This window comes from Sceloporus undulatus, chromosome 6 (genome assembly GCF_019175285.1).
Source record: "Sceloporus undulatus isolate JIND9_A2432 ecotype Alabama chromosome 6, SceUnd_v1.1, whole genome shotgun sequence".
NCBI lineage: Eukaryota > Metazoa > Chordata > Lepidosauria > Squamata > Phrynosomatidae > Sceloporus > Sceloporus undulatus.
Window position 1 is genome coordinate 153358505 of NC_056527.1, and position 26133 is coordinate 153384637.

The window sequence follows — 26133 nt, forward strand, 5'->3', positions numbered from 1 at the left end:
TTCTTAGCACTTTAGACAGGACAAAAACGAGAAATTACAGCTAAACTTTTGCAAGTTGGGTTTATTGCTGCAGAATAAAATGTATTCAATTAGGGCATGGATGAGCCATTGCTGGGCCTCCAGATGTCCTTGAACTTCATGTGTCTTCATTATTGGCCATACTGGTTATGCGAACTCCAAATTCAGCAATATCTGGAGGACGACAAATTTCCCATTTCTGATTCAGAGGCATGACCCACTATTACTTTCCAAGCAATTGAGGATGAGATGATAATTCAAGGTTGTACAGCTGTCTTATTTTTTTAACCATGGATTAGGACAGCACAGAACATTATGGTGAATACAGTATGGTCCAAATTCATCATACTCTTGCTTAGTGATCCACAATTTCTGAGAGGTGGGGAGAGAAGCCAGGATGGAGCCCCCAATCCACACAGAATACTTGCGCTCTGGTGGCGCAATGATCTTGATCTTCATTGTGTTTGGGGCCAAAGCCATCATCTCCTTCTCCGTCCTCTTTGCAATGTTAGGGAACATGGTATTCCCACCTGACAGCACCATGTTGGCGTACAAATCCTTGCGGATATGTGCATCACATTTCATGATGGCGTTGAAGAAGGTCTCGTGGATGCCGCATGACTCCACGCCCAGAAACAAGGGCTGGAAGATGGCCTCGGGGCACCTGAAACACTCTTTGCCAATGGTGATCACTTGCCCGTCTGGCAGCTCGTAGCTCTTCTCCAAGGAGGAGATGGCAGTGGCCATCTCTTGCTCAAAATCCAGGGCGACATAGCAGAGCTTCTCCTTGATGTCTCTCACAATCTCCCTCTCAGCCATAGTGGTGAAGCTGTAGCCCCTCTCCGTCAGGATCTTCATGAGATAGTCAGTCAGGTCACAGCCAGACAGTTTCAGGCGCAGGGCGGCATGGGGCATGGCATAGCCTTCATAGATGGGCACTGTTTGGGTAACCCCTTCCCCAGAATCCATGACAATCCCAGTGGTGCGGCCAGAGGCATAGAGGGACAGCACTGGCTGGATGGCCACATACATAGCTGGCATGTTGAATGTCTCAAACATGATCTGCGTCATCTTCTCCCGGTTGGCCTTTGGGTTGAGGATTAATTCAGTAAGCAAAACCGGGTGGTCCTCAGGGGCCACTCGTAACTCAGTGTAGAAAGTGTGGTGCCAGATCTTCTCCATGTTGTCCCAGTTGGTGACGATGCCATACTCAATGGGGTACTTCAGGGTCAGGATGCCTCTCTTGCTCTGTGCTTCATCTCCCACGTAGAGGTCTTTCTGTGTCACACCTGCCAAGGTACTCTGACACTTGGGCCTACCCACAACAGAGGGAAATACAACATGTGGAGCATCGTCTCCTGCAAATCCTGCCTTGCACATTCTAGAGCCATTGTCAATCACCAGTGCTGCGGTTTCGTTATCTGCCATTTCTAATTACGCCTGGAGGAACACAAGCAAATAGTTTTATGATTATCATCCAGATTCGATCATATGTATGGAAGCCAACCTGGTGTAGTGGTTTAAGCATTGGACTATGACTCTGGAGACCAGGATTCACATCCCCTCTTGCCCATGGAAACCCACTGCTTGACCTTGGGTAAGTCACACTCTCTCACTCTCAAAGGAAGGCAAAGGCAACCCCCTTCTGAACAAATCTTTCTGAGAAAACCCTGTGAAAGGTTCCCCTTAGGTTCGCCATAAGTCAGAAACAACTAGAAGGCACACAACAACAACAACACCCTCTTTAAAGTTTTCCTAGTCTCCAGATTTTATACAGATGGGTGAGAAAACAAAACTAAAGCTATTGCTGTTTTGCTTTGGTTTCATTTTATTTTTATTAGGACTAGCAACACAACATTCAAAAGGCCAAATTCAGAGTCTGAATAGAGTCTAGATTTTTAAAAAATGCTAAATCCTACTCCCACCTCTGTGCCATTGCCCTAATGATGAATAATAGCAACATGTTACTTTTTCTAAAATAACTTTCAAAGGTCTGAGAGTGGAGCTTCTGAATGCAAAGCCTTTGCTCTGCCATTGAGTTATAGTGCCTACAAGTCCCCATCTGGAGGCTTTGAATATACACTCATCCCTCCATATTTGCGGCTTTGATTATTCACAAATTTGATTAATATGTTCTCTCTAGGAACATCTAGGTCCTCCAGGGCAACTCAGTGGTCAACTTTAACTAAAAGTTGCACTGAAAGACCTAGAGATTCCTAGAGAGAATACTCTGCTAGGCCTTTGTAGCTCCTCCAGCACAACTCTATGGTCAATTTTAACTAAAAGTTGCATTGAAAGACCTGGATTCCTAGAGAGATTACTCTACTAGACAATTGTAGCTCCTCCAGAGCAGTTCTATGGTCAGTGTCTGTTGGACGTTGACCCCAGAGTTTCCCTGGAGGACCTAGAGATTCCTAGAGAGGTGTCCTCTCAGGTAAAAACAAGACATTTTTTGTTATTTGTGGTTTTTCTATATTCATGAGGGTCTTGTGCCCTGAACCCTAGGAAATATGGAGGGACAAGTGTATATTTCTTTCACTTGGTCCCTTACAGCAGCTCACCTGGATGTTTTCTTTCTGCAACAGGCCAGAGATGTCTGTAGGTGGTGATGCTGCCTTTGTGGCAAATCTCACAGTAGTTTCAAAAAGTATGAACTCTTTTCCTTTGTTCTCACTTCTTTTTTCTGATGCTACTTCTGCCATTTCCTGCTTACGTGTCCTTTGCTTTTTCCAAGTCCATTTTTGGACTTTTAAGAGAAGCTTTTTGAAAAACGCCCAGGCAATAAAGAAACATCATAAACTACCTCTTGTAGTGTTTTAGGAAGGAGAGGAAACAGGTAGCGTTGTATTGCATGGCCAAGGATATACCTTTCGCCATATTCCAGCAAGAATGTATGAGATCTCATTGTTAATGCATACTCTCTATCCTTGCTGGAGCATATGAGTTCTTCTCAGAAATACATTTAATGGTGTTATAGGGAGGGACCAGATTCTTCTTTCAGGTTTGATTCTTGATAGAGAATGTTTTAAAGGCTGTGTTATCTGAGTCTTCCATTGGTTGCTTTGCCATTTCATTCAAAGGAAGAAAGCCCTCTATTTGTTCTAAATCAACGGCAAGGAAATACTCAATGAGAAAGGCATTTAGGTTTCCTCTGTGCTTCAGAAATAATGCAGTTTGACACTACTTTAACTGTCAAGGCTCAATGCTATCAAATTCTGGGAGTTGGAGTATTGTGAGGCATTTAGCCTTTAGTCAGAGAGTTCTGGTGCCACAGCAAACTACAACTCCCAGAATTCCATAGCATTGAGCCTTGGCAGTTAAAGCAGTATCAAACTGGATTACTTCAGCAGTGCGGATGCAGACTCAGTGTGAAAGCGTTTTTCCTTTGTGCTCTGGCCTTCCTTATCCTATGTGTCAATTCCCAGCCCTTTTGCCTGCCCTTGATCCCATTTCCGTTTCCCTGTTGACACAAAGTTTTATTAGAAACCTCTTGTGCAATAAAGAAACATCATAAACGAATGTGAGGCAGCCTTTTAGCAATGAATGCAAACTCTATGTTTTGTGATATTGGCAAACTTGGGTCAAAGACATCTCCTTGGCCATATATGGTCAAAATCATGTCTTTGGCTTTATGTTAGCTGTCCTTTATCTCTCTCTTTTTGGTACATCTGGCCATGTTCTTATCTTTATGTGTTTTACATGTCATTGGCCAAATTCACCATCATACAAACCTGCTCTTGTGCCTTTTCATACTACAGAAGTATAGCATTATGATTCTATTTAACAGCTATGGGCTGCAGACCATGGAATCCTGGGATTTGTAGTATGGTGAAGCTTTGGCTGAGAATTCCCCTCCCTAAACTGCAAATCCCAGGATTTCAAAGGATGGAATAATAGTGGAGTGGATTTCTAGAGAGCCAAAGTGGCATAGTAGTTGCTTATTGGACTAGTTTTTTTTTTAGAAACCAGTGTTCAAATCCCCACTCAGCCATGGAAACCCAGTCTGAGACCTTGTGCAAGTTACACACTCTCAGCCTCAGAGGAAGGCAAAGGCAACCCTCCTCAGAACAAATCTTGCCAAGAAAACCCCACAACAAATCTTAGGATTGCTATAAGATGGAAATGATTTGAAGGCATACACCACTAACAATATGACTCTGCAATCGTGTAGTGTGAATGGGACCCTTGGGGGATTTTTATGTCTGCCAGGTCTGGTTAGGTTCTTATGTCAGGAAGCCACTGTGTGACCTTGAGCAAGTCACACTCTCACAGCCTTAGAGGATGGCCATGGCAAACTCCTTTGGAAGAAACATGCCAAGAAAATCCCATGATAGCTTGGTCTTAGGGTCGCCATATGTTGGAAACAACTTGGAGGCACACAACAAGACAAAGTGTGGCCTGAAATTCATACCCATCCCAGGTGTATGAATGCAGAACGGCAACCTAAATCTTGGAAAAGAGTGACATCTACTGCCAGTAATAAGAAGTCAGCTTTAAAGAGAAATTTTCCATTTGCAATGCCTCATATAAAGAGAGCTTCCAGACAGAAACTTAAATCCAGTGGTTAGGTCCCTTTGGATCAAAGGAATTTCCATCAGTATTGGCTTATCAGGTTTTCCATTGATTCAATGGGTGGGACTCATATTAGGATCTAGGTGAGATGAATTCTGATATTGTGCCTGGTTTTGTTGTTGTTATCCACCCTCGAGTCAATCTTGATCCATGGCGACCATGTAGATGAGACATCTCCAAGACTCCCTATGCGCCACTGCTCTGCTCAGGTTCTGCAAATTCATACTCCTGACCTCCTTACTAGAGTCCATCCATCTGGCGTGTGGCCTTCCTCTCTTTTTCCTTCCCTCAACCTTTCCTAGCATTTTTGTTTTTCCAGTGAGTCTTGATATGGCCAAAGTACAACAGCCTCAGTCTAGTCATCTTGGCTTCCAGAGAGACCTCTGGTTTGATCTGTTCTAGGACCCATTTCTTTGACCTCTTGGCTTTCCATGGTAACCTCAGCACTCTTCTCCATCGCCATCTCCAATGAATTCATTCTCTTCCTATCCACTTTAACTGTCCAGCTCTCACATCCATCCATGGCTTGTACGATTCTTTCGTGTTCAGTTGCATGTCTTTGCATTTTAGGATCTTTTCTAGTTCTCTCATAGCTGCCCTCTCCATCCTTAGTCTTCTTATGGTTTCTTGACTACAGTCCCCATTCTGATCAAGATTTGATCCTAGGTATGAAAATTCTTTTACTATTTCTATTTCCACATTGTTCAGGTTGAATCTGTGTAAATTTTCTGTGGTCATTATTTTTGTTTCCTTTATGTTCCACAATAAGTTTGCCCTTGCACTTTCCTCCTTGGCCTGATGGCAAGAGCCATCATAGTCAAGGCTGACTGAATAACAATGGAGATGGAGCACTAGTTTGCCTTCCCCTGACTGTGCCCCTGCTGTAATCTCATCTCAGCAGGAGCCTGTCTGCCCTGCCCTCAGTGGCCCTAGAAAAGATCTATACTCTTATTTAAGAGTGGTTTCACAGAGACCTGACAGTCTGCTTCCTGGAGCCGGGAAAACTCAGAGGACGGTTTGTGCTGGAGCTCCACTGAAGAGCAAAAGTCTGCAAGAAAGTAGAATCAACAAAACATCGGTTTGCAGGAATCATCTCGGGGTAGCCGTGTTGGCCATATAGCATATCCAATCACATCCAAACCATAATACCTTTATTGGGACAACCAAATGTACAATTACATGTTGCAAGCTTTTGAAGTCACACTGGTGTCTCCATCAGGCAAAGAGAAGAAAGAAATTGAAGATGTTAGTCATAGGCCTGCATTTTCTGTTTCTGGTCTTAGGTCAGATGGTATGGAGGGCTATCGGCAGGCTGGAACCTCTCCCTTTTTGGCCTTGCAGTCACAGAGAGATTTTCAAAGTCAAGGAAATTTTAATGTCCATTTGCAATTCAAAGAAGATGTTTCCTTGGAATCCAGCATGTCTCCTTCCTTTGTGAAGCCACAGGCTCCTATGTAGGTAGAGAACACTGCATTTCTCAATAAGTCTTTATGTTTTGCATCAGGAAAACTTCAGGTGGTGTAGAGGTAAAGCATGCCAGCGCAGTCCCAATATTAGGAAAAAAATTGCTTTACCTTTGTTGGAGGCAGAAACCTCAGATAGCAAGGTTCCAGTGCACTGGCTCTTTCCATAGGATTCCCTGCTGTGACGGCTATAATGCGGTATCTTGAAATCCAAAAAAATAGGATTTTTTTCTGAGCCATTGTGGTGCAGTGGTTTGAGCACTGGACTAAACCAGGGATTCCCAAATGTCACTCCTCCAGGTGTTTTAGATTTCAGCTCCCAGGAATCATGGACGTTGGCCATAGCGACTAGGCCTTCTGGGAGTCAAAGTCCAAAATACCTGCAGAACCAAAGTTTGGGAACCTATGGAGATCAGGGTTCATTCCATGCCATGAAAACTCACCAGTTGACTTTGGGAACGTTACATACTCTCAGCCCCCCAAAAACCGCGATAGGGTTGCCCTGTTGTTCTTAGCTGCACTCAAGTCGGCTCTGACTCACGCTGCCACTGCGGATGAGACATCTCCAGGAATCTCTATCCTCCGCTGGCTTGCCCAAATCCTGCAAGCCTTTGCCCATAATCCCCAACTGAGTCTATAGTGTGACTCTTGGTTGAGAGCATGTGATTTATATGTTAATCTCTGTGTTGGTCTGTTGTCTATTTAATTTATGATCCATTGTCTGCTGGGAAATCTCCCTGACCCTGGGTGGTTTTCATTTGCAAAGGCTGGGTATTCTCATCATATTTCTTTTCAGGCTATTCCTGCAGTTTGTAGAGTTTGTTGGGAGTTCTTTGCAATCCATTTTTTATTCTCACCACCCTAAATAATTTAGTGCCACCAGCAAATGTAGCCACCTCACTACTAACCCCTGACACCAAGTTCATCACTAAGACGACAACATCAGGAGATGCTTTACACCTTTGCATTCACTTCCTAAGGGTCTTGTAGGTTTTGTCTCATTGCTTGATATATTAATTTTATACCTGACTCAGTTTTGCAATGTTTAATTTTCACTGCACCACAGCTTTCGCGGTCATCATATTGTTAACTGCTGGAGTAAGAGGATTTTAATACAGTGCATTAAATGTTTTCACTGCTTTGTTCGATGGTTTTCATGGTACAATGGGCAAAACTCCTAAGAACAAACCTGCCAGTCTTGAGCCTCTCTTCCTTAAAAACAGTTCCAGAGCCTTGTCTATTGAGACTGTTGAGTCACAGTCTTATTTACCGAGCTCCATGCTGTGGAATTCTGGGAACTGTAGTTTGTTGTGGCACCAGAGTGGAGCTCTGGTGCCACAACAAACCTGCTAGGGATGCTTCAACTGGACATCCTTTACCGAGCGGTCTAACCGCAGCAACTACAAATCCCATTATTCTGTAGGATGAAGACAAAACAGTTAAAGTGGTATCAAATTGTTTTAAGACAGATATATGCGTCAAGTGACCTGCGTATTTGCTCAGTCGTATATCTCAGCGCTACCTGTACATTCAGAGTTCCACTCTGGTGCCACAACAAACTACAGTTCCCAGAATTCCACAGCATAGAGCCGTGACAATTAAAGTGATGTCAAACTGGATTATTTCTGCAATGCAGATACAGCCTGAGGCTCCATAGCATGGAGCCAAGGCAGTTAATGCTGCATCCGCACTGCCGAAGTAATCAGGTTTGACACCACTTTAATTGCCCTGGCTCATTGCCATGGAATTCTGGGAATTGTAGCTTCTTGTGTCACCAGAGTTCTTTGACAGAGGGCTAAATGTCTCACAAAACTACAAATTCCAGAATCCCAGAGTGTTGAGTCAAGACAGTTGAAGTGGCATCAAACTGGATTATTTGTGCAGTTTGGACGCAGCCTATGGCTCAGTGCCATGGCATCCTGGGAACTGTAGTTTCTCGTGGCACCAGAGCTCTCTGACAGAGTCAGCTAAATGCCTCACAATACTACAAATCCCAGAACGGAGAGCTAAGGCATTTGAAGTGGCAGCAAACTCGATTATCTCTGCGTTGTGGACACAGGGCAGATAAGAGTGGTATGAAACTGGAGTATTGCTGCAGTGTGGACACAGTCCTAGAGTGAAAAGCAGAATTCATTCTCGTGTGTGTGTGTGTGTTTGTATATATACACATACATATACACGCACATATATAATGTCTATACACACACACACATCTATACACACACATATGTAATATGCACACACACATATTTATCTATACACACATATATAATATCTACCTACTGCATACACCCCCTATATACATACACGTACAACCATACATACATATATATGTATGTAAATGTATAAAATCTATACATACACATATCTATCTATACAGAACCCTATATATAATCTACACACACAACGTCCATACACACAGACACATATATCTACACACACACACATCTATTATATATATATACACACACACATATATATAATATGCATACATGCACACATACAGTATGTACACACACACACATATATATCTATTATATCTATACACACATATATACTATGCACACACAGATATATGTGTATATATATATATACACACACACACACAGAGACACAACCGGAAGTGTCCGTCCTGTTTCCCTCTCCCCCTCACCGCCTCCATTGGTGCCCTGACATTTCCCTCCCCTCCTCTCTCCTCCTCCTCCTCCTCCCCGCGGCCTGTCACTCACTCTCCTTGGGCGCCGCCCCTTCCGGCGCGCGGCCAAGTGGGCGTGGCTTTGCCTCCTCCTCTCCAGACCCCGACTTCCGGCGAGGCAGCTGCGGCTCCTCCTCCTCCTTGTGAGACGGAGCTCCGCCGGAGGAGAGGAGGCTGCTGCCGCCGCGGAGGAGGAGGAGGAGGAGGAGGAGGAAGGTGAAGCGGGACCGGACCGGGGCGCTTGGTCGCTCCTCCTCACCGAAGCCCAGAGGGCTCCCTTCTTCCCCGCTTCCTTCCTCAACGACTCCTTTCTCTCCTCCCTTTAAGAACAAGCATTCATTGCATTTCAGGGAGGTGTCTGTTGTTGTTGTTGTTGTTGTTGTTGTCTTAAACCTCCGCCCCGGGATCCTAGGCAGCCCTCCTCTTCCTCCTCCTCCTCCTCCTGGGAAGGAAGGAAGGAAAGCCAGGTAATAATAATAATAATAATAATAATATAAAAGAATTAAGTTTATTCTATTTATACTCCGCCTTTCTCCCAGGATGGGGCCCAAGGCGGACTACAGAGAGGATCACTTAAAGGACCTTTATAATAATGATAATGATGATAGTAATATAATAAAAAAATTAATTTGTTTCATTTATATGCCGCCTTTCTCTCAGGATGGGGCCCAAGGCGGACTACAGAGGGTAAGAATAATAATAACAATAATAATAACAACAAGTTATTATAATAAAATTTAAATTTATTTCATTTATTGACTATTTTAAAATGCTTCTATAATTACAAGTCTATATTGAAATTGAAATTTTTTAATACTTTTATAATTATAACTCTCTAATTATAACATGCTTTTATAATTATAGACTTAGGTCCGAAACACACTGCAGGAATAATCCAGTCTGAGACCGCTTTAACTGCCCTGGCTCAGTCCCAGGGGATTCTGGGAAATGTAGTTTTGTGAGCCATTGAGCCTTCTCTGCCAGAGAGTTCTGGTGCCACAATCAACTACAATTCCCAGAATCCTCTAGCGCTGAGCTGGGGCAGTTAAAGCGGTCTCAAACTGGATTATCTCTGCAGTGTGTTTTGGACATAAGTGTACTAAAATGTTCCTGGGCTGCGGCAGACGGTGCAAATGTACTCAGAAGCCGGTCCCTTGCGCTCTCTCTTTCCAGCACAGTTGCTGTCTCATAGATGTGTGTGGGGTTGTGGTGTGCTTTGGGGAGGTCCGTTATAGGTGTGGTTGATGGGTGTGTGTAGGGATATTTGTGGGTCCAGGCAAAGTCTGGTGGGCGGATGGTGCTAGGGCTCCTTGGTTGCCTGCAGCTCTTGTTGCCAGATAGAGTAAGTTGCAATGTTCAGATAAGAAAGCCCTCTCTGTGTGTGTTTATGTGTATAACAGAGAATAGAGAGACTTCTCCCATGCTATATATATATACCATATCATCCAAAATCAACTAAACAGTATTATCTTTATTGTGCCAACCAAAATGCACATTATACGTCGTGCAAGCTTTTGAAGCTCCACTGGCTTCTTCTTCATCAGGCAAAGGTCAGAAGTCATACAGAGGGAGAGAAAGATTGATTGATTGATTGATTGATTGGTGATATGCACGTTATACATGTTGCAAGCTTTCAAAACTCCACTGGCTTTTTTTTCAGGTAGAGGTGTCCAAAAGAAGAAAAGAAAGAAAGGTTGACAGTGGCCCCATACAGACAGACCAAAATAAAGCGGCTTCGGGTCACTTTGCAGGTATGCTGTTTAAACGCTGCATGCGTCCTAAGAGGCCGGAAGCTGTGCCAAAGCCACAATCCAGTCCTAAGGACTAGAGCACAGCTTTGGCGCAGCTTCTTGACTCTTAGGATGCATGCATCGTTTAAACAGCATACCTCAAAGTGACCCAAAGCAGCTTTATTTTGGCCTGTCTGTATGGAGCCATAGCCCTGCGTTTGGTCAAGACGTTTCGGTTGTAGTCCTCCGTTCAGATGGTATGGATGGCTATTCATGCAGGTGGACCTTCCCTCCTCTTTCGAACCATGAGGGTCCTGGAGATTCATTCCAGGACATAAACTTTAAATGCCATTAACATTATTGTTTCAAACAGCAGAAAAGCAGGCAGAGGCTTTGAAAGGCCATAAACCGTGTGGTAAGGATTTGTCGTCATTTTCAGTGTCCCTTTCTTTAAGCCATCCAACAGGTAGATTTAGGGTTAGTGGTGGGCAATTCCAGAAGTTCATTATATGCGCTCTTCTTGTTTGGGAAGAACAACGTGTTTACAGAAGCCATGGCTCACCTGGCACCATTGGCCACGAAGGAAAACCTATCTGGAAGGCAGAAGATTGGAGAAGGGAGGTCTTTGGTTTATTGTTGAGAGACCCACATCAACTCAAAGAGTCTTAACACTTTGGAAGATAAAGCTGGTGTGTTTTGTTTTTAAAAATCATAGTTAAGAGTAACCACAGCTTATTTATGTTTTTTCAGATGTCAATCCCACTGTATTCAGTGGGGCTTACTCTGTGTGTAGGCTTGAAGTCAGAGACAGGGAGTTTGCTTCATTGAGTTTGGTGAGACTTTGAGCAGACATACAAAATGACTGTTTATTATATATAGAGTCGGCCCTTCTTATACATGGATTTTTTATACATGGATTCAAGCATCCACAGTTTGAAAATGTTCAAAAAAAGTATAGATTTCAAATATCAAACCTTGATTTTCCAGTTTTTTATAAGGGACACCATTTTGCTATGCCATTACATTTAATGGGACTTGAGCATCCGCAGATTTTGTTATCCACGGGGGATCTTGGAACCAAGCCCCAGCGGATAACAAGGGTCCCCTGTACAGTGACAGCGGAGTCCACAGAAGCTTATGCTCGAATTTTCTTTTTCTCAGTCTCAAAGGTGCTCCAGGATTTCCTTAGGTCTTTTTAGGTACGGTAAGATTCGGTTGCGGTTGTTTAGTTTGTATTGTTCGGTGATCCCCCCCCCCCCCCGAAGTGATGCATAGGTATCTGAAAAATGCTGAGTGGCAAGATGTAGGAGGTCTGGGGTAGAGTAGGGACATTTGTGAAGAAGTGAATCTTGGGAGGTCTGTTCAGGCAAAGAGCTTTCTTAGAATGGTTATTGGAAGGACAAAAGAGACAGTGTCTTTTCTTCTGTGACACTTAAAAATCTCACAACAACCTCTTGACTGAGTGTTGTTCACTTTACAGCATACAGAGAGACTCTTAGTTCAACAGTTTTTTAAAGATCTTGCTTCATCTAGGCTGAGGTCATTGGCATTGTTTTGGTTGTTTGCTGTTGCTTTTTGTCTTATTAAAAGAAATGATTCCATATAGTGATATCACTGTATGGTGATATTTTTATCCATTCTTGGTTTTCACCTTGATTATGTGTTAGAGGTGCTGGAAACAAGTCAGTAAACTGGAAACCAGTCAGTGACTCAGTATTATGAAATATTAACTGGAGAGGCAAACTGGGTATCTTTTTATTTTATGGTTGACTTTTTGATCCATAAAGTATCCTGTTTATAGTAGTGTAATCAGAAGAAATAAGGATGTAGCGCTGGCTTTTATGGCTGTAACCTGAGTTCTAATAAATGTAAAAATTCGTAAGATCAGACATAGATGCTCTTCAAAGATTGGAAGTCAGATGCAGCTGGCTGTCTATAAATGGATGGCATTCCAGCACAGTTCGGGATATGAAGTGTTGAACAACAAAAGAATTATAGCAGGCTAATTTGAAATTAAACAGAGATAAAAGTGTCCCACTGAGGATTTGTTACCCAAAAACACCCCAAAGACTGAAATATTAATTGTTTTGACAGGCTTTTTGGTGGTTGTATTAATACTTAAGGTGTGGCAGCCATCCTTGCTCAAGTCCCTTTCTTTAGCGCTGGAGGCTAGTGGGGCTTTGCATTCATGTGTAATTACAACATTCAGCAACAATGCCTCTGTCTTGCTGGAACCTGTCAAGTAGGGTTGTTTCTGACCTGTTTGAGATCTCCGAGGAGCCAGAACAAGAGTTCAGTGGATCTTCCTCCACTTGAGGTGTTTACTTGATACATCAACAAAATACTAAGGTGTGAATTACAGTGTAATACCTGCGGCACATGTTCCATGTTTGCCTTCTGTTGGATCTCTACTTCTCAGGCACAGTAGACAATATACAGTTAAGTATATTAGGAATTGTTCAAGTAGAAATATCTATCTAAAAATGTTTAGATGTGGCAGCTGTTTTGTCCCAAAGCCTTGCTGTGGATAGTAATGGGACTGTAGGGGGTATTAATAGACTTGTGCTCCCAAACATTGCCCTTACAGTTGCAAATCATAAGCAACTAGTAAGTTCAGGCATTTTACAAGAGTCTTTGTCATTTTAGTCTAACCAAAAGCTTCAAGCAAAGTAGTGCTGTGGGGGTTGGCAGTAAGCTTGCCTTGTGATCTTGAATACTTCTTTATGACTTGCAAGTATTATTCAGCCAGTTGCTTAACTGAATATTTGAGGCGGATGCTGGAAATTCTTTGTCTTGTGTTGATCTTTTGGTCTCCTAAAATAGGTGAGGGGTGGTTTTATTTATTGCTTCTCGAGATGGCTTACTTAATTTTAGCAAAATGTCCTCATGCTCTTCCAGAGTGAGATTATTCTGCTAAAATTAAGACAGCAATCTCTAGGGTGGCAATACAAGGAAATGTGTTTTGTTTTCTGCTTTGGTTCAGCAGGAGGGTAGCTGAGGCAAGGGTATTGTTTAGTTCTGAATTCCAATCTGATACTCTGTTTTAATGAATCCTCTCTACATTTTGCTTGTTTAATAAATGGATATGAGATTCATCCCAAGAAAGAGCACTTAGGTAAATTCACAGAACATGAATAACTTGTGTGGAAGTGAACAAAATGCAAGAGATTGGGCTCTTATCCTGGGATGTTCCCAAACTCTCCTACACTTTGAGGAGAGAACAGAAGAAGGGGAAAGTAAGGTAGGGATAAAGAGGGAAAGACTTGTTTCAACTGTGCACAGTTATGGGAGAGAGTGTGGACTTCATGTCTGACTTGTATTTAGCCCTTCAATTTTATTTAAATCTCCCCTCCCCTTTCCACAATATTTCTTTCCTGATTCAGGATCAATAGGTAACTTTCCTTAAAGACGCTTGAGCTCATAATTGCTGGCTGCTTTTTCTTGTTACATCTTGTGAGTCATCTGAACTTCACAGGTTGCTCTTGTGTTGATAGGGCATATCTAAGGGTCTGAAACTGGGAAGTAGGTCTCATTAATAGAGGAGCAGTTGCTATGGGAGAATAGAATACTCCTTCTTGGCACCCTGTTGTTGCTGCCGTGTTGATTGATAGTGCTAGTCCTAGTGTGATTCTTCTCTCACTGCCTTGCTCTCTCTTCCCAAATCCCATTTTTCACAGGCATCTTGCTTCCCAAGTCCTATCAGTAAGGGGCCTGTTGCTGTGGCAGCAAAAAGTGGTGACAGAGGCTTGCCAAAGTGTGTGTGTGTTATATATGTGTGTACATGTGTGTGTGTATGCACGCGTGCACACACACAAACACAGGGTAAATCCCATGTGTTTTGTTGTAAAAATTTCCAGAAATTATAAGCTGACTCCTGGACTTTTCTGCCAGAGCATGCAGATTTGATGTCAATGTATTTGGAGTTGATGATTTCTTGTTGCTGCAGCTGCTGCTTTTGTTTTTAGCTCTTATATATTTAAAACTGACAATGAACTGACCTACTCATTCATTTTTATCCTACTGTTTCTTCTTCGTTCACATTTTTCCTGATGACCTGTGAGGTAGGCAAGCATTGAGCTTCATGACTGAGTAGGGATTGGAATCTGGGTCTTCTCAGCCCCTGCACCACACTGTCTCTGACCAGTGTAGCCTGACCAGGTATTGACAGAACTGAGATAAGAAAGGGAAAACAAACTGTGTCTAAGCACCCCCTATTTGAGTTTTAACTACCAGTGCCTACAAACAAAACTGAGGTTTGCCATGGTCCTTAAATGATCGACTAGATCCGGATGTAGTAGAATAACAGGCAAAACAGAAAGTCTGTCCAGCATGCAAATCAGCTTTGGAATAAAGAATCCTCTGAGTGTATTTGTAAAGAAATCTAGATTTGGCGTGTGAATTTCAGACTTCTGAGGTTTTCCACTCTGGGAGGAGGACATGAGCTTTGCATTCTGCTTCTTGTCCTGCAGGGAGGAAAGCTGAAAGCAATTTATAAAGACCCAATATTTGTGTTTCAGATTCCCTTGCTCTCGGAAGAAGCCTTTGGCTGGCGTCTTGTCCAGCAGAACTCCCCTCTTATCACAGCCATGTTAACAGCAGGATGAAGCTGGAGGCCGTTGTGGAACAGCTGCAGAAGCAGCAGCAGCAGCAGCAGCAAGCCCCTTTGCAGATGGATTCCAGAGAGAGACAGCAGAGGCAGATGAGAGAAACCCAACTGCATTATGCGCAGCAGCTGACGGTTCAACAAGCTGCTCTTTCGGCCACATCTGGCAAAGCCTCAGGTGGCCCAGCTCTTGGCCCTTCAACTCGAGTCCCACCTGTACTTGGGGCTGTCCGAACATTTGATCAGAGCAGTATAAACTCGGAGGAGGATGAGGAAGAAGAGGAAGGAGAAGAGGATTTGGAAGACGGCAATCTTGAGGACGATGCTCCACGAACTGGGAAAGATGCATGTTCCGCTTTGAAGTACTTTCACGCTTCCAAAGTTGTCCCCCACAACCAAAGAGTGGCTTCTTCTTCAAATCCCCTGCCAGTTTTAGGGCTACAGCGGGGACCACAGGGAAAGGATGAGCAGGGTAAAGAGGCTGTGAATACTCCATATTCTGGCTCCTCATCTGGGAGACAGAACTGGAGATTGGATGAGCAACTCAAGCAGGTCAGTGAAGATGATTTTTTTCTCTCTTGAGGTTAGCTGTTAAATGGGAGAATTAGAACTTTTTGATCTTAGAAGTGGCTGGCTCTACTTGGGGGCTTCCTTTTGGGATCAAAGATGGGAATTGTTTGTCCTTGAGGGGTTCTTGAATGACAGCTCCCAGCATTCTTCATCATTGATTATGCTGGCTAGGGTTGATGGGAGTTACAGTCCAGCAACATCTGGAGAGCCACACATTTCCCACCCCATGTTTAGAGCAGGAGTGAATAGCCTCAGACTGTGGAGCCAAATCTGTCCCCCAGGGCTCTTCAGAAGGTGACATTCCCTTCCCTATGACACCATTGTTTGGGGTTTTCCTCAATTTGTATGTCTGTTTTCTCATTCTGAAAGACTGAATTACTTCTGCTATGACTTACTTTGATGTTGTTGTACTTTCAAGTCATTTCTGACTTATGGCGACCCTGAGGCAAACCTATCACAGGGTTTTCTGGGGCTGATATTGTGTATCGCCCAGTGAGTTTTCATGGCCAAGCAGGGAATTGAACCCTGATCTCCAGGGTTATACTGTAGTCCAATGCTCAGACTACTAGTGGTAAGGGTTTAAGGTAAAGCTAAAATGAATCTATACGTTTGTTTGGCTTCATCCTGCACTGGAACGTGCCAGCCTTCCAAGAACTTAACTGAAATGGAATTTGACCTTTAGGCCAAACAAAGTTCTCTGAACTTTTTGGTGCACCAGATATTTGGATTTCATTTCCAATAATCCCTTACCAACAGCTATGTTGGCTGAGTCTTCTGGGAACTGAAATCTAAGGTATTTGAAGGACAAAGGTTCCCCAGCCCTGTATTCAAGGTTGTCAGTGAGAATGAGATGGATTGAGTACTTTTTCCTGTCTGGGAAATTGTAGAACAGACCAGAGCACCATGTTGACTGTGAAGGAAAAATTATGGCAGCCCAATTGAAGTGTTAAAAAACATTGGCTCTGAAGTGGAGGATAGGGAATCAGTCCTAGCCCTAAAACACTTCTTCCTCGGCCTTTGTGAGAGCAGTAGTAGTTACTGCCTTACTGAGTTTGGGAAGAGGAAATGCATGTTGGGAGTATAGTGACTCTTGTATCTATTGGAAGCCAGTGAAGCCTCCTCTGTTCTTCTCACAGGTTCTGCTTGTGCTTCATACTGACATTTTTGATATGGCTGTCTGGAGAACTTGCTTTTTCCCCCTGCTGCTTTCATGTGTAATGCTTCTGTGGTCAAAGAGCTTTCTAAGTGTTGCAATTTGAAAACATGCCGGGTGATGCAACTGGCAGAAGTTCATCCATTCTGCTGAATCAATGGTAAAAGGGCCTCTGGGTGTTGTGTACAGTATTTATGAACTGTCTTGCTTGGGATGGAGGTGGAGTGAGTAGAGCTGGCAAAATTTCAGTTGCATCTCCTGCATGCTTGTTGCTCAAGAGCAAAGGTTTACAACGGCGGTCCTGTGTGTATAGCACTGTGAGCTTTCATGGACATGGCCTATGTCATGTATCTGATGAAATGTTATCAGCTGATATGCGTATGTACATTTCCATATAGAGTGAAAAATGTGCTTTTTTATTCATTAACACTTGCGTTTTTATTTTCCTCCACCGAGTGCAAGGTCTCCTTACATGGCTCTCCTTCCCACTTTATTCTTATTACATCCCTGTGAGGTAGGCTAAATTGAGAGATTTGCTCTAAGTCACCCAGTGAGTTTCATGGCTCTCCTAAATCTTAGTACAAAAGATTTTAATGGGAACATCCTGATTCACAAATGTACGCAGTGGGTCTCCAAAGGTAATGACATGCAAGAGCTCCAGTTGTTTGTGGTGTTTCCAAGGAGAGCTCAAATGAATGCAAATAAGCACAGTCTTGTCATTCATAGCCACAGCTGGTCCTGTTGTGAATACCTTTGCAAACTGAGAAGTGGGTATGTCAGTCAGGAGATTACAGGATTGTTGCAGAGATGAGATTCTGTCCCCCCACCACCACCTTTATTATCATTTGTTTTCTTTCAAGCTCTCTTGTTTGGAATATATAGAATTCTTGGTAGGTCTCATGCATCTGGAATGGCACAATTTAGTGGGTTATACGTCATCCCTAATAAAAGTGGCTTTGTAACCAGAGTAATATGAATCTTGTTATTGACTTTCTATGATGTGGAGGTACTATCCTGGCTCTTTGATATGATCATGCCTTAAATCTTGGGTGGGAATCCTGTGGCCTTTTAGATGTTGTACTGTATATCTCAGCATTCCTCACAATTAGCTCTACTGACTTAGGGCCACTGGGAGTTGCAGTCTAACAACATCTGGAGAAACGCATGAGTCCCATTGTTGCCCCATAATAGTGCCAGAAATTCCTTGCCTGCAGTGTTAGAAAGATCCCAAGAGTTGGAAATGCTGGGTGTCTCCTGCCAAAGCACTGGGATTGTTGTTGGTTTTGTCTTGATTGGTTGTCAGTGAATAACAGCTAGTAACTGAGTCCTGTGTTTAAAGGAAGACAACCTCACAAGATACAGCTCACGAAGTTTAGAGTGTCATGAACAGTGGCTATGGTATTTGAGAACTTTGGTAGCACTAAGACATTAAATTACATTACATGCAATCGGATAAGTAAGTACACCTAATTGAAACTAATTTTTGACAGAGTCTTCTCCAGATGTTAAGATCTTTGCGGAGACCTTTTTGAAACAGCAAGTTTTCTGCAAAGGCCTGCTAGTAGCCACATGTTGTTGTTGTTGTTGTTAAATGACTTCACATTGATTCCTGATGTATGACAACCTGATCTTGAGTTTGTTTGTTGGTTTGTTTGGCAAGATGTCTTCAATGATGGTTTACCATTGCCTTCCTCTAGGAAAGAGTGCCATTTGTCCAAGGTCTCCCAGTGGATTTCCATGGCTGAGCAGGATTTGAACCCTGGTCTTCCTAACGCCTAACACTCAAACCACTATGCCATGGTGGTTTTCTGCGGCCAAATGGGAGAGGATTTTTCTTGGGTTTTCCCCAGAGTTACACTCAGTTTCCACCCACATAGCAAGGGGGTTTATTTCTTTATTTTATATCCAATCTTTCCCGCCAGTTGTGGGTTTTAAATTGGCTTACAGAATTAAAACAGACACAGATAAAAATGCAATATGTATTTAAAATATATTTAATGTTTAAAATATTCAAATATTTTTATTTGAATAAAATAAAAAAGGTCTTCACACTGGTCTTTTAAACTGTTTGGATCTTGATTTATTTATTGTGATGATTTTAATGGCTCTTTTTTTAAACTATTAGTAGTTAGCTGCCTTGCGTGCTATTTTTTCCTCAAAATGGAAGCCAATAAATCAATAAAAAACCAATAAAGAAATAAATCCTTGGGAATAGCCAGATACTGGCATAAATTGTGGTTCTGGCCCCTGCCTTAGATGTTATTAAGAGGACAAATTCAAGGAGAATGGGCTACTCTAGTCATGACAATATTTTGGAATCTCAGTGTTAGAGGAAAATGTCACCAAATACCAGTTGCCTGCTGAGGAAGGCATTGTTTTGTGTTCCCAGAAGCAACTGGTCTGCCGCTTTGAGAAGCAGAATCCTAAACTAGGTGTATCTTTTGCCTGGTCTCACGGGGCTCCTTCTAAGAACATAAATGAGCCTGAATAGGACTATATCTGAATGTTGTTGTTGCTGTATGTCTTCAGATCATTTCTGACTTATGGCGACTCTTAAGGCCAACCTGTCATGGGGTTTTCTTTGCAATATGGTTGGCCCTCCACTGTTGCGGCTTTGAATATTCACTAGGAATCTCTAGGTCCTCCAGTTTTCTCTAGGAATCTTTAGAGAAAACTCTAGTGGTCAGCATCTTCCAACAGTCATGCTGGAGGATCTAAAGATTCCTAGAGAGAACACTTCTCTAGGCATTTTTAGATCCTTCAGTGTAATTCTATGGTCAACTTCCATCAGCTGTTGACCAGAGAATTGCCCTAGAGGACCCAAAGAGTCCTGGAAAGATGATCTCTCCGGTAACAGTGGTTTTGTATATGCGGGTTTTCCACATTCACGCGAGTCCTGTGCCCCTAACGACAGCGAATGTGGAGGGTCCACTGTACTTGTTTAGTGGGGGGGTTTGTCATTTATTGTGAAATTGTATTGGGGGTGAGGATTTGCAGGAAAAGTTAATCTAAGTTTCTTGAAGAAATGTCAACACATTTCAGACATACCTTTATGTTCAAAGGTTCGTTCTCACATCTTTGCTTCAGCTATGAGCAGTGCTGGAATGCACCCAAGAGAGAGATGCCAGTTGAAAGCAAAAAGCTCTTTTACATTAGCGTGCCTGCTGTAAAGAGAACAGAACTCGAGGGCTGTGTCCTTATTTGTGTTACTCTGATTTAAAATCAAACAAGGAAAAAGTGTGGAAGTGCAATCTGGTGGGTTAGCATCAGTCTTTCTCCATTTTACATTAACCATGACAGATACAAATCTATAATAGAAAAAGGGCCACATTGGGAGAAAATAGAGGTAGGAATGACTTTAGAGTGGCTTTCATGGAAAGGCAACACGCAGAGATGGGAAGTGTGTGTGTGTGTGCATTAATGACTAGTAAAATGTTACACAGGGAATGCAAAGATGGCATGAGCTTTTGAGTTTTTCCAGAATGCTTCCTCAGACATGAGGGTACAAAAATTAGGAATTAATCCAAAAATAGTGGCTCAGCCATTGTGTGCCTCTCTGTGAGCATAAGATGGTTACTGCAGGCTCCATAAACAAGAGAGGTGTTAAAGCATCAGCTTTCAGCTTTTTGGGATGGACAATTAATGACTCCCCATCCCCATTGACCAGAAAGATTTAGGCCATTGTCTTTTTTGAGCACAGAGGCCCCTGACTTGGCTTGAATCAGAGGCAGTGAGAGGAAAACAGTCTTTATAAGAGCAGTTAGATTTAGGTAGTTGGCTAGGTTTTTAAGAAAAGTCTGTTGAAACCAGATTTCAAGTGGTGTGGGTTAGTTGAAGGCATTGTTCTGTGCAGCCTAATAGTCTGGCCTGTGTAAGTGAAAATAGTGTTTTATGGCTGGGATCACTGCTAAGAATGGCATGGAGGGCTGGAGGTGGAGAGAAGGAAAGTGTCCAGTTGTGGATGCATGGGAGGAGGCTAGAGAAAAGTGTCTCCTCTGAGACTTCTCAGAGGACTTCTTTCATCAGTACAAGCAGACAACTAGATTTCTGGCCTAGACCTTTTCATCTTCAAATTTTATTACAATGTTTTAAAACACAAATCTGAGATGATGTATAGAAATCAAAAGTGATACAAAACATAATTCAACCAGAAAGGCTACAGCCATTCCTTCCAGATATCCAAAGAATGAAAAAAAATTCTTAATGCTAGTGAGCAAAATGATCTAGTGTATTTGTCAAGTAAAGAGCTTAGAAAAGTTGCCTTTTGGGACATGTTGCCTGGGGGATTCTGGGAGCTGTGTTCTGAAGAGTAAGTGTTTTTACTTTGTTGTTGTTGTTGTTGTTGTTGTGTGCCTTCAAGTCGTTTCCGAGTTACAGCAACCCTAAGGGGCTTTTCTTGGCAAATTTCTTCAGAAGATGTTTACCATCACCATCCTCTGAGACTGAGAGAGTGTGACTTGCCAATGATCACCCAATGGGTTGCCATGGCTAAGCTGGGATTCGAACCCTGATCTTCCAGCATCCTAGCTCAAACAACTATACTGTGCTGGCTCTCATATCAGGGTGCCACCACCAAAGGACCCTACCTCCAGTGTATCTTAACATGGCAGGGGACTTGGAGAAGAGTTGTATTATAGTGCACCCCTTGGAATTTGATCCTATACCATAGTTACTGAATTGAATTATTTGCAGTACAAAAAGCCATTCAATATTGGGACAATCTGCCGAAGCATTTAATGAAGACACCTTTTCCATGCAAGATCGCACCCCTCTGAAGGGAAATCTATGTTGTGCTGCATTGCCAAATTACAAAGCTCTGAAACCAAAGTGATTTTCTTTCAGTTTATACCTCTTGAGGATCTTATTTTAAGATGTCTGTATCTTTTAGGCTTTGCCCAGGTTTTGTCTACTATGGGCTGTAATTTTTGAAAAGTTTTCAAAAATAATTTATTGAACACACTGTGCCTTTAAAGAAAGCAAAACATATGGAAAATAGAACAAAGGTGCAGTAAGTTGTTTTGACTGACCAATCTTAGTCTGTTGAGTATCTGATTATGAACCTTGTTCCATACTGATAACATAGTCAATTTAGTCTTCCAGAAGAGGTGTTTGCTTTATTTACATTATTTGCAACACTGGCGCAATTAGGAGAGCTGAAATGAGTCCGATTAAAGGAGTAGCTAGAAAGAGAAATCTTAAGGTGTTGTAGCAACATAGTAATATTTTAAAGTCCCAAAAGTGCTTGGTGTGGTATTAAGAATTACAAAAATTCTTATTATATAGCTGGATGTTAATCATTTGGGCCTTGATGGTGTCCCAGTATCTTTGAAAAGCTGGGTGAGTCCCAGTTCAAATGGGCCTAATCTACAGATGGGCCCAGCCTACAGATACAGATGTGGCAGAATTCTCTGATAGTAAAAGGAAACGCCTCCATTTGTTACACTCTTGGGTCATCCCTTTTATTAAACAAAAGCACTTGTTTGCAAGCAGGCACTGAAAGAAAAAGTACTTGGTAAACCTTATTAAAAATATTTTCCAGTGTCCCATATCAGGATGTTCTGGAGTGTTAGTTTGAAAAGGTAGCTTTCCTAAGCTTTGGGAGTGGTGGGACTTTCCCCCAGTGTAGGATATTTTTGCATAGAGAAGCATTGAAAATTGGCATTCCCAACCTACAGTTTGAAGTACAGTCAGCCCTCTGTTTTCGCGGGGCGCTCGTTCCGGATCCCCCTTCAAAAACGGAGACTTGCCGATATTCAAGCCCCTATCCAGTCTTAGGTTGGCTTTCCTGCTGACCAGTAGAATGTGTTGTCTGTTTTTTGTTTGTTTGTTGTTGTTGTCTACCTTTGAGTCATTTCTGACATTTGGCGACCCTAAGGCGAATCTATCATAGGGTATTCTTAGCAAGGTTTCTTCAGAGGAGGTTTGCCATTGACTTCCCTTGAGGCTGAGAGCATATGACTTGCTCAAAATCACCCAGTGGGTTTCCTGGCCAAGCTGGGAATCAAACTCTGGTCTCCAGAGTCAGAATCCAACACTCAAACTACTGTGTCACAATGTGGACTGAGCCCCAGTTTATTCACCCACATCCATTTCTCTACTGGATCTGCACAGTGATTCTGGACTTTCACAGCTTTCTCAGCATCACTTGTGAAATAGAGGGAGAGCTGGGTATCACCAGAATAAAATCTGCAATATGAAGAGAAACCATTTTACTCAATTTGCTGGTACTCATCCCCTCCCAAGACTCTTATGGCTACATGGGTGGGACGAATGGATTCTTTTGATCCCTCTTGGTAATGTTCTCCTGTCAAATAATCTGTTTGCAAGTGCTACTTAAATTGACTTTCAGTCAGAACGTATGTTTGATCTAAAAATGTCTCTCTCTTGCTATCTGTCGTGCATTAACAGCATTTGAAATTGATGAGTCCTGGACTAAAAAGGTGTTTCTGGCATCACTTGGCTCTTTTCCTCGTCTTCCTCTCATTTTTAAAAACCTGAGCTCCATTCCGCAGAGAAGTCAACTGGAAGATAACTTGCGCCTTTTCACTTACCGAGTATGCTATCGAAAGGAAGAAGGGTGTTGATGCCTGGCTGCTTTGATTTCCATTCAGCCTCCCACAGCCAAGTAAATAATTGTCGAACACACTTGCAGACAAAAGAGCTGGCTCAGCTTATGACACTGGGGCGGTGAGAATCTTGTCAGCACAAAACGAGGAGGGAGTGTTGGCCGCTTGTCAAGAGGCTGGCAAATCCCCAAAGAAAAGCAGAGGAAGCCAGTTCAGCCTTTTCTCTCTCGTAACACTTCTCAAATCCATCTGGACTTTGTTGTCAAAGAGTTTTAAGAGCTGTAGTAGGGAAGGGCGATTTGGTTAGCTGTCGCTGAATGGAGGAGAAATTAAAACGGACGTGTGAGAGTGTGACATTATTTTAGTAGATGGTAAGTTACAATCCCTACCTAGTTGAAGTGATAGTTAAGTACTGCATATACTTGACTAAAATCAGCCTCAAGTCAAAGGCAGGTTTCAGGGCCAAAATTATGGAATTTGATATGACCCGTGGATAAGTCAAGGGTAAAACTTAGGGGTGTATAACAAAGGATCTAAAGCAGTGATTCCCAAACGTTGGTCCTCCAAATGTTTTGGACTTCTGCTCCCAGAATTCCTGACTGTTGACCAAGCTGTCAGGGCTTCTGGGAGCTGAAGTCCAAAAACCTGGAGGACCAAAGTTTGGGGACCACTGATCTAAAGGATGAAGCAAAGGAAAACAATGCCAAAGAACTTAGAAAATTACAAAATTCTAGCAGGGGTAACTGTTTGTGCTCACTCTAAAGGCTGGATGGATGAGAGAGTATTGGGGCAGAGTGCTTCTTTTAGGTGCTCCCAGGATGGATTACGCTGCCTTTCACCAGGGGATGGGTCCTTTTTTGATAAGAGTTAAAGTACAAGACTTTGAGCCGTGGATAAGTCAACCCAGTGTTTTTTGGGGGGAAGGGGTCATTTTTTTTACTAAAATTTCTAGATTTATACATGAGCATATACATGGTATTTTTTTCTAAGAGCAACACATTTTGAATGTGCATTCTTCCTAAATATGGAGAAGGCACCAGATCCTGTCTGATCTTGGAAACTAAGCAGAGTCAGCCCTGACTAGTACTTGGGTGACAAACCATCAATGAATACTAGGTGCTGTAGGGTATGTTTTAGAGGAGGGAACTGGCAAAACCACCTCTGGGTATTCCTTGCCTAAGAAATCACTGTGAAATAGCTTTTCCATTGTAGGATTGACATACTTGTTTATATTTGTAGGACTTGGCACAGAAACAGTGCCAAGATTTCCAAGCTGATAAGTTACCCAAGGTGTGTTTGTGAGTGCTTGACTATGAGCACTCTGTAGTCAAATGCAAATCAGGCTCTTTAAGTGGGGTCAAAAGTGAAGTCATGCAACTCAAGCTTGCAGTCAGGATGGTTCATGTGGGATGGGATTTTTTTTTTTTTTAAATAAAGCCTTGCACCTGGCAAATTTAGATACTGCTGAGGAATTTGGAATGCAAAACATCTCTGCCTTGAACATAAAATCTCTGAACGGTCACATGCATATGCACAGACGTCACAGTTTTCATAATTGGCAGAGACCGTTCAAAGATGTGCAGGTATTTTCTTGACAAAGCATTCTGTAACATGTATGGAATATTTCCCTTTCCCCCTTTTTAAATACTGAATCAGCAGCATTTAGGGTATAGTTTTTTGTGGGTTTTTCGGGCTATGTGGCCACTGTTCTAGAACATGGCCACATAGCCCGAAAAACCCACAAAAAACTATGGATGCCGGCCATGAAAGCCTTTGACTTCACATTTAGGGCATAGCTTAGCAGAAAGAAGTAAGCTTGATTTTCAGTAATGTTTCTGCTGAGGTGTCCATTTCAATAGTGCTAATCCCACCACTCCTTTTGCTTTCTCCTAAAAAGGTAAATGACTGTCTCACGCTTTCCTGGGAAAAGGAAAGGACTGCACTTGTGGAAACATGTTTACATTGAAGGCCAGACCTAATCTCCATCCCAGGCTTACACTGCATCGTCAATTTCTCCCACATTGCTCCCTGCCCACCCTTAGTCTCATTGCTCTTTATTTATTTATAGCATTTCTGTAGTGTCCCATAACCAGCAGTAGTGGAGCGGTGAAGTTGGTAAGAATTGTATTTCCCTGCCGTTGTTTGGATGTGGGAGGGCTTGAGCAACTGCAAAGCTGACAGAAAGTCATAAAATAAACCTAATGAAAACATACAACTGGTAAGGTACCCATGTGTAATTCAGCCATTTTCCTGTTTCTCACACAAACCCCTGATCAGGTAAATGCTTCTCAAGCATTTAGAAAACTGGAGAAGTCAAACAGAAGCCCTTGTTCAATAAGAAGGGGTGGGGATATTTTCCCCCTTGGTTCTTGCAAAATATAACAGGCAACAGAAGGTTTGTGTGTGTGAGAGAGATAATTATTGCTTTTCTCTTACAGTGCATGAGAGCTTCCAGCACAGGGCAGTAAGCCTGATCTTATCGGAGTTTTGTAGTACAACATTCCCCCCCCCCCCTTTTTAACAGCATCTGGTTCACTTCCGAGCGCTCTTCTCCACCCACAGAAGGAATTTCTGCTGTTTTTCCAATAATCCTTGATTCGTCCCTCCCTCCTCCACCCTTAACTCGGTGTGTGGCAAACGTGTCAGGCTTCAGTCAAAATGGCCCCCTTGGACAGCATGTCCTTGTCTCAGGCTAGGTGTCCATTATTTGCAGGGGCTGCAAATCAAGAAGACGTTTGTGATACTATAGAAAAAATTAGAGGG

The 26133-nt window shown here is 42.6% G+C and overlaps 2 protein-coding genes across 3 annotated transcripts in view; one reads left to right on the forward strand and one right to left on the reverse strand.

Annotated features, from left to right (window-relative positions):
• Positions 1-99: 99 nt before the first annotated feature.
• On the reverse strand, positions 100-8928 carry LOC121935651 (actin, cytoplasmic type 5-like). Of its 2 annotated transcripts, none has more exons than XM_042477413.1 (2): positions 8783-8928; positions 100-1458 (listed from the first exon to the last, which is right to left on the reverse strand). In XM_042477413.1, exon 2 carries the CDS (start codon positions 1444-1446, stop codon positions 295-297), a length of 1152 nt encoding a protein of 383 aa, XP_042333347.1. In that variant the 5' UTR covers positions 1447-1458; positions 8783-8928; the 3' UTR covers positions 100-294. The 2 variants fall into 2 exon arrangements, with proteins under 2 accessions (XP_042333347.1, XP_042333348.1); XM_042477414.1 differs by lacking the exon at positions 8783-8928 and adding an exon at positions 2580-2642.
• ARID3B (AT-rich interaction domain 3B) overlaps positions 8879-26133 on the forward strand; it is a 51142-nt gene continuing 33887 nt past the window's right edge. The window contains exons 1-2 of the mRNA XM_042477412.1: positions 8879-9215; positions 14996-15633. Of these exons, the coding sequence (XP_042333346.1) occupies positions 15079-15633 (555 nt within the window). The 5' untranslated portion in view covers positions 8879-9215; positions 14996-15078. The remainder of the gene's footprint in view (positions 9216-14995; positions 15634-26133) is intronic.

Coding starts and splice junctions, on each gene's coding strand:
- LOC121935651 (XM_042477413.1), bottom strand. CDS start 1,446: ATGGCAGATAACGAAACCGCAGCACTGGTGATTGACAATGGCTCTAGA.